Below are 9,021 nucleotides of genomic sequence, written 5' to 3'. Positions count from 1 at the left end.
ACTTTCTAGTCTTATATTTCATTTTAGAAACCCTATGCTGCATAATACTTGCTAGAACGCCCTATCCAGCTAGAGATAAATGAAAATGAGGCTGTAATAGCAAAAAGGGGGTTCTACCCCCAGGAGCCTCTCTGTTTCCCTACACTTAAGACTTAAAGATTCAGTAGAGGGCCCTGCCATTTGTGCCTGAGTAGCCAGTTGAAGCGCCCACGAACAATTTGCACCCATCATTTGGGTGCTTCTCACAAGCAGAGGGACACCTTAGCACAGCAGATTGGACCTCCAACACTACAGGGTAAATTTTGCTGTGGTAAGCCAAGCATAGAAATAGCTCTGGAAGAACTGAAAACGCAAAATAAGAACTTGCACTGCGTCATTATGAGTAATCTTTCCCCCCTAAATTACTTTGAAAGGTAATGCTTTGCTTCAAACAACTGACTTCAGTCTCACCAGACAGATCAATTCTTTTGATTCCCATAGCAATATTTCCAAGTGCAAAAGCTTAATGCTATCTCTGTACCCTAGCTCTTCTTCAAATTAACTTTAGCATTGCACACAGAAAAAAAGCAGAGTGACTATCACTACTTTAGCCTATTAAACTCCTTAGCAAGACACAGGAAAAAGATCATTGGTTTGTGTACCACACTGTAATCAGTGCTTAATTCCCCTCATTACCTGCAGTCTGTGTATCCTCTGCTATTTGGATTTCTTCCTTAAAGACCAATTTCTGCAGAGGCGGCCCCCTGTACCGAAATGAACGCTTACGACAAATCAATCTGCAAAACAGAATAGACTTTTAAAAATGGGTGAAAATTTACGATTACGGTATCTTTATTGTCATTGTCCCTTGCGGAATAATGAAATTGAAAAACTACATAAAACCACATAAAAACTGCATAAAACTACTACAAAACTACATAAAACATTCAAAAACCCCTAAAAATTCTAAAACCCCATTTTAAAATACACTATACTGCAGAGACCCCTTATGCTGCGTTTAGAACCAGAATTGCATTAGCGTAGAAACTGTTTCTCAGGCGGCTAGTCCTGGGTTGTATAACCCTATACCTTCTTCCAGAAGGCAGAAGCTGAAAGAGATCATTTCCGGGGTGCATACTATCATGTGCTATCTCTGCCGCTTTCTTATGGCACCTGGCAGCATAGATTTGATCTAAGGTGGGAAGAGTGCACCATGCTTAAGAGTATAAGCTTTCATATTTATGTGCTAAGTTTTTATTTAAACATTCACGGTACAAAATATGCATAAAATAATGGCCTGACCCTACTGAAAGAGAAATGTCAAGCCTTGCACTGTAACAGATTAAAGCTTACTCCCCTACTCTTCCAATATATTAACTTAATTTACACATGTTTTTAGCAAGGTGGAGTATCTGGGTTATTCAGGTCTCCCAACTCCAGGGATGAGAGACCTCTGGCCCGCCAGCTGCTGAACTACATCTCCCATCATCCTTCACCATGCTTGCTGGGGTGGCAGGAGTTGGAGTTTTAACAACATCTGGAGAGCAACAGGTTAGCTACCCCAGCTTACTCTGTCCAAAGCTAAAAAGAGAACTCTGGATGACAGTTCAGAATTTCTGCAGTAATTTCCGATGGCTAATGCCTTTCTATGATTCGATCTGCAATCCTGCACAACAGGGCTGGGAAACCTGTGGGGCTTCACATGTTATTGGCAGCATGGCCATGGCCAGAAATTGTAGCATAGTAATACCTGGCGGGCTACAGGATCTTTACCTTTGCTGTACATACATCCTAAGTACATGTGCCAGTAAACTACCTGTAACATCATCTTGCCACGCCAGTGTGTGGTACAGCAGCTAGATGACTTACCGGAAATCTTCTCCCTTCAGCGTTTTAAATGTATCATGTTGCCTGTCATAGCATGGAATTATATTGTCATTCCTCTTCAGGCTGAGGAGTGGATCAGCGCCAGGAACAAATCCTTTGCAGATCCTGTTCTCTTCCATTTGGTCTGCCATTCCAGCAACTGGGGTAGGCTAGTGGAACAGGAATAACAGGTTTCAGAACATTGCTTCTAAATATACAGCTCCATGTGTGCGTTCCCAACACTAGGAATCAGAAATACAATTCAGATCAAAGCTGCATTGAAGACACTGCAAGGTCATGTCCATAGGCTGGTACAGTGACCTGAAACAGCACTGAAATGAATAAATTCAGGACTGGTGTGTCTTTGAAGTATATTCAAAGAGTAATAGTGTGTGTGTGTGTGTGTACACACACACACATATACACACACACACACACACACACACATATATATGTGTGTGTGTGTGTGTGTGTGTGTGTGGTCTTTTTTTATATACTTATGCATCACACAAACAAGCATTAATTAAATTAAATTAAATACCAAAACGGGTGGGGGGGGATACAAAAGCAAAAATACAAGGATATAATCATAACATAAACTATAATAAAAAATATAAACATTATATTCTCCTAAAAAAGAAAAAAGAAGAAAATTAGAAAAAAGAAAAAGTGACTTCCAACTAACTCCATGCAGATCTTTCTTTCTCATATCACTGGTTATCTGTAATGATTACATTTTTTGAGAGATATCCTAATTACCTGTGAGATTTTTATTCTAAGCTAAACCAAGTATGAATCTGGCAAATATATTGATGCCTTAGCAAATATGTTGATGATGGGGGGGGGGGGGGGAGGAATGCAAAGCATATCACCTTAATATGAACTCCGTATGTGCTACAACAAGGGTATGGACTGGATCCAGCTGGCTGGCCAGATCCTGGGTTCTCAAACCTTTGGGCCATTATACAGGTGGATGGGGCCAATCACCAAATGTCACACCGTCTGGTGACCCATTTTCCTTTGTAGTGTGGCAAGCCCAAGCGGGGCTTGAAGTTACTGCCCTTCAGCTGACAGGCATTGACTTAAACCTCCTTTCTGCTGTGCTAACATCTTCCCCTCAATGGTACAATTGTTCCCAACCTGCTTGCTCTCACTGCCTATCAGCTGATGGGCAGTGACATCAAGCCTCCCTTGCCAATGCACAGGTAAAAGCAACCTTATGGTACCAGATTGTGCGCTAGCAGCAGCATTTTTCTTTGTTCTGGACCTGCCATCGCATTTGATGATGTGTGTGGTTTGGGGAAACCAAACCTTGAGAGCCAAATTGGGAGCCATGCCAGGTCTGACTAGGCATGTAAACTGGCGGTTCCCCATGACTTTGGCAGAAAATCTGGCTCCTTTAGGACTGCCAGCTTTAGGATTTCTAAAAAGTCAATGTTACCAGCATTCTTAGGGACAGCTTGGCCGGTGCATCTTTCAGGAGTCCCTGGAGCCGGGCTAGCTGGCAGCTGGCTTTGGGTCCACTTGCAGTGAGCTCTGTCGATGGGCAGCATCGATGAACTTTCAGTCCAGTGTTGCATCGTATCTCTTTTGGAGGCTCTTTTGTTCAGAAACATGCCAGTTGAAAAATGATAAAAAAGAGAACTATATTATGACAAATTTATATCCTTAACCCACTTCTAATTACTAGCTGTTAACGACTTTTGCCTCATCAGTTCTGGAAATGCATCTCTAAATCATAAGCGTAGATTCTTTAGATTACATGATTAGGGACTTCCGCTCTGCCACGGACCACAAAGGAGCGCGGGTTTAGCCCTCCGGGGAAAGCCCAAGCTTTGTAGAGAAAACAAGGTCACACAAAGGCGCTGTGGACCTCAAAAAACCTGAAAGTGTTAATTTGAGGTGCAGGGGGATCTGGCTGTGCCATTCATGATCTCTCTTGCCTCCCGGATCGCTCCGAAAGGAGCAGAGAAGGAAGGTGAGATTGAGGTCTGGGCGCTTGGATTCATATTTTATCTCTGCAAAAGCGAAGGCTCTGGCTTCTTGTGGATTATAGCAATAGAGTCTCCGTGATTTAAAAACGGTAAAGGTAAAGGGACCCCTGACCATTAGGTCCAGTCGTGGCCGACTCTGGGGTTGTGGCGCTCATCTCGCTTTATTGGCCGAGGGAGCCGGCATACAGCTTCCGGGTCATGTGGCCACCATAACTAAGCCGCTTCTGGCGAACCAGAGCAGCGGACGGAAATGCCGTTTACCTTCCCGCCGGAGCGGTACCTATTTATCTACTTGCATTTTGACGTGCTTTCGAACTGCTAGGTGGGCAGGAGCTGGGACCGAGCAACGAGATTCGAACCGCCGACCTTCTGATCGGCAAGTCCTAGGCTCTGTGGTTTAACCCACAGCACCACCCACGTCCCACCGCTTTAAAAAAACCCAAATCCTTAAAAAGAACTTGGAATCGATTGGATGTAATTTGTTTTGGAACAATTTGGTTAGCAGCAGGGTCAAAAAAAGAGGTCCGTCCCAACTGCAGTGAGATACAAAATGCATGGAAACTACTTACAAATTGTAACGTCATAATAGAAGTCTTCTCTACTGTAAGATTTAAAACTAAAACTTACTACAGAAATCTTTTTATACTCATTTCCATACCGCTGTCCGTAATTTTTGGGAGGCTCTCCTAAAATTTCATTAGCTCAAAGGCTTACTGCCAAAATCATCAATTGCATTTGTTCAGACAAATACATATTAAAGGTTGCAGTCCTTTTTACTGTAGGACTGTTGCAACCATTTCCCTCCCTCTCTGCCTGTGCAACCACAGAAAATACAACCTTTGCAATTTCATTAAAAAGGTTAGCCAGCCTCTCCAGGAGAAAAGCCTGTTGCTGAAGTCATTGGTGACATTTCCCCACCTCCATCACAACACATTCAACAACAAAGATCCTCATGCATGACAGCCTTCTCTGGGAGCTGCTGCAGCATTTGAAAGCTTGCAGTTGTGGGGTGCAGTAATCTCTGCAGGCCATTCCCACAAAATTGTTATTTTTACACATAACAGCTACTGTAGGATGACCCCCTGGAAAAGTAGCTCCTGCACCACTGCTCTCAATTATGTAAAGAGAACCTGGATTTCCTGACAAACAATGGCTAGGACCTCCTGTAACTGCGTAGTAGAAACGGGTATTTTGCATCAACACCCTTACCTCAAACATGTGCCTTGTGTTAACACACACTTTTTGAGATGCTGGATTAAGATGTAAAAGCAACTGACTGCATGCCAAAGTAGCTCTTTCGAACCTGGACAGTATTTCTATATACTGAATGTGTACTTGCAGAGATGCACCACTTCTTAAAAGAGCTAAAGCCGCTCCAAGGAAAGGTATGGAAGCTAGCATATACCTTCTCTCTGAGTATCAAGAAGCACATGGGCACATGGAGGGTTCTTTTTGTAAAGCTCAAAATCTGCATGTCTCTTGTCCCAAGGCCATCTGTCCCGGTCCGGAATTGTCGTCATGTCACTGGCTTTCACGTGCTCCTGCCATGTCTAAATGAACATTGCAAATCTTTTAGCACAAAATCTGTCTTCCTGAAACTTCGACAGTATAAACTTCAAATCACACAGCAATATATGAATATGTCAAATATACCATATTGACGGAGGACAAACGTCGCTTCCGTTCAGCAATTTCCTTAAGATGAAAAAGAAGAAAGCCAGCACACAGATACCAATATTTTGTATGCTGAGATAACGCCTGTGATCTGTTAGTTCTTAGGGTCCACTTGATCTTGTTTCTCAAACAGCAGGTCCCCATGCCAGATGGCAAATGTCTTTTGAACCTGAGGGGACTTTCCAAACCAGTTTGCAAAATAGCATGGGTGAAAGCTAGTCAAAGCAAATGGTGTCTTTTAAAAAAACCCACCAAAAACCCACCTATTTGATTATCACAGCTCCTGTTGTTATTTTAATTTATTACCCACCTTTCGGTCCAAGGGTTACAATAATGTAAAATGCAGTTTAAAAACTTAAGAATTAAAAAATACAGTTTTAACGGTGGGTCCCAGTCAGTGTCAGTGGTAGATAACACTACTGAATACATGCTTTAGCTGATTAATCAGCAAGGACAAATTTTAATTACCGTATTTTTTGCTCTATAGGGCGCACTTTTTCCCCTTCAAAAATGAAGGGGAAATGTGTGTGCGTCCTATGGAGCGAAGATGCCATAGCCCCGCGACCCTCTCCCGGCTGGAGAGGTGACGCGTGGCTATGGCAGCAGCCTCTATAGCCGCATGCCACCTCTCCAGCCGGGAGAGCGTGCGTGGGGCTAAAGAAGCCCCGCTTACCCTCTCACGGCTGGAGAAGTGAGGCGCAACTATGGCAGCAGCCTCTCCGCTGCGCCCTTCTGCTGCTCCCTGACCTGCTCTTTGGGGCTGGTGGTGGGCTTCCCCCCGCCAGCCCCAAAGAGCAGGTCGAAAGGAACCTGAAGCCTGGAGAGCGAGAGGGGTCGGTAGCCTTCCAAGGTAGCCGCCTGAACGCACCTTAAACGGCACCTTGTTTTAGAGCGGGAAAACAAGATGGGGAAAATTCTCCCCCTCACTGCGCAGCGCCTCCTACAACTACGCTGAAGGGGCGCTGGGCAGAGAGGGGGAGAATTTTTTTTTCTTGTTCTCCCCCCTCTAAAACAAGGTGCGTCCTATTGTCCGGTGCGTCCTATGGTGCGAAAAATACGGTACTTGACCTAAGATTAGAAGATGCATGACTAGGCAAAAAAAATCTTAATTTCACGAATATACTCATGGGATCTTCTCACAAGCTACCAGCAGGATGCAGAAATGCATGTGCAGTTCTTTTTCACAACCAAAGCTGTTTTCTACCCCGCCTTTCTACTATATAAAAGTCTTCAAACCAGCTTAGAATAAAAATGGGCAGAGTAATTCTACTGGATCTGGGCCAGGAGCACTATGGCAAATCCAGAGCTCTGTGGAGAAGCGTTTTGCCAGCATCTTTTATTCCTTGGCTCTCTGTTTCTTCTTTAGAAAGTGTTTATTCTTCTGCTGGTTATCTCCCTCCGTTCTGGGAGTGTTGAAGGTACAGGAGGGATATGGATTCAGCAGATCCAAAGCCGAGTCTCCCATTCACCTCTGGTACACAGCCTTCCTACTGATTACCCCAATTTTTGCCCTCTCTGCCGGTAGAGACCTAATGGTAAAGAAGTGATGGCAGCCAACATTTTTATTGTGGCTGGATGAGATTCCAGGGGCAGACCCCTTTCGCTCTCTCTCTCTGCCTGTGGAGAGGGAGAATCTACGAAATGCTATAGTCCCTTGGACAACCTCCCAGGACCACAGGACTGCACCAAAAAGTCACAAAAATAAAAAAGATCTTAAGGGTGCAATCCTGCGCATGCTTATCTGGACGTAAACCCCATTAAACACAGCAGGGACTTGCTTTAAAGTAAACATGCACAGGGTTGTGCTGTAAATCTACCAATAAACACAGCAGTATTGTTTAAAATACAGCATATACCTGGGAGAATAAAAGCAGCAAGTTCACACTGTTCAAGGACACGCAGAATGTGCCTAAATGATCACAGAATCATAGGATGGTAGAGCTGGAAGAGACCCTGATAAGAAGATGTATGGTAGTGGAGAGTGAATACTGGGCCTTGATCAGAGAGACGAGTGTCAAATTTGCATTTGCCACAAAACTCACTGGATGGCCTGCAAGAAGACCCTGTCTCTTAAATCTTCCTCACAGAGTTGTTGTGAAGATAAAATGCCACATGGAGTAGATTACAGATGTGGCAGGAATTTAAAATCCGCCATTACCTCATGCAGCTCCCTCACTCGTGCTTCGTCAGGCTTACGAGGATGCCGGTTGGATTCCATGCTGCTCTTATATCCAGGATACACAAACCCTCCTGGTGAGAGCCACATCATCTCCGATTGGTGCATGGACTCCTTTAGTTCGCTGTCTTCATCTACTGGGTCAAACATGGCTGACAGATATTCATGATTGTAAGCAAACCTGTTGCCTGGATTCTAAGAAAGAAAGACAAATGTTTCCCTCAGAAAGAACTCTCATCCTCTATGTTTCTCCACAGAGAAACAAGTTTTGCTAAAAAGAGCAAAGCCTGAACTTTACAACAAAATTCTGTACATGTTCCTAACACAACAATGATAACTGGGTTGGATTTAGAGTGTACAGAAAACACTTAAGAAACATGGATGTCTAGAAATCCCATAGATACTTAAATTCACTTAAGAAACCTGGATGTCTAGAAATCCCATAGATACTTAAATTCACTTTAGAAGATAAAGCAATATTATCATGAATTCAACGACAAAAATCCAGCCCTCCAAGTAAGACATGAGGGATGCACTCCCTTAAAATGCAAAAAGGTGAAATTCTGGAGTATTTTTAATATATATATGTAAAAAATTAAAATATAAATATAATTATATATATATATATGTAAAAAATTAAAAATACTCCAGAATTTCACCTTTTTGCATTTTAAGGGATTGCATCCCTCATGTCTTACACATATACACACATATACACACAAAACACTATGAATCTGAACCACTGGACTCCCAAAATCTTCACAAAATTCTTAGAAAAAAATTCCAAAATTTTACCAGACATACCAGAAATCATTAGATCAATCTTTTACTCTAGCAGAAATCCAAAATGGGATGTACTAATCTCACCTCTGCCATCTCTTGACGAAGCAGCTTCTTTGCAATTTCTGCAGAATTTAACGTCTGACAACTGTAATTAAAGATGGACTTGCCATCAGAAGGGAAAGCCCTGATGATTTTGCTGCCTTCCTTTTTCACCATCTTGCTGAGCAGATGTATATTCTCAATATTAGACTGGAAGAAAAGTTAACACATGTAGTTATTCTGGTCTTGTTAGACAAAAAGAAATGTACTTTTGAAAATAGACACAGGACTTCTGCCATGGAAAAAGTCGGTAGCTGGACTGGCAGGTAAGTCAAATCAGTAAGCTGTAGCCAAGTTTTTCCAACTCAGCCCACTGTCAGATCTTCTAATCCAGCCTTTCTCAACCATGGATCCTTTCACCCCCAACCACTGGTCCTGCTAGCTAGGGATGATGGGAGTTGTAGTCCAGCAACAGCAGGGGACCCAAGGTTGAGAGAGGCTGCTCTAAAC

General features: G+C 43.1%; 1 protein-coding gene across 3 annotated transcripts in view; it reads right to left on the bottom strand.

Annotated features, from left to right (window-relative positions):
* CFAP92 (cilia and flagella associated protein 92 (putative)) overlaps window positions 1–9,021 on the bottom strand; it is a 55,748-nt gene that overhangs the window by 1,994 nt on the left and 44,733 nt on the right. For all 3 annotated transcript variants that reach the window (XM_077924853.1, XM_077924854.1, XM_077924855.1), the window contains 6 exons: window positions 8,557–8,721; window positions 7,672–7,884; window positions 5,245–5,389; window positions 3,287–3,444; window positions 1,849–2,015; window positions 676–776 (listed from right to left, as the gene is read on the bottom strand). In XM_077924853.1, the coding sequence (XP_077780979.1) occupies window positions 676–776; window positions 1,849–2,015; window positions 3,287–3,444; window positions 5,245–5,389; window positions 7,672–7,884; window positions 8,557–8,721 (949 nt within the window). The remainder of the gene's footprint in view (window positions 1–675; window positions 777–1,848; window positions 2,016–3,286; window positions 3,445–5,244; window positions 5,390–7,671; window positions 7,885–8,556; window positions 8,722–9,021) is intronic.

This window comes from Podarcis muralis, chromosome 2 (assembly GCF_964188315.1).
Source record: "Podarcis muralis chromosome 2, rPodMur119.hap1.1, whole genome shotgun sequence".
In the NCBI taxonomy this organism is placed as follows: Eukaryota; Metazoa; Chordata; class Lepidosauria; order Squamata; family Lacertidae; genus Podarcis; species Podarcis muralis.
This window is presented reverse-complemented; position numbering and strand designations above follow the sequence as displayed.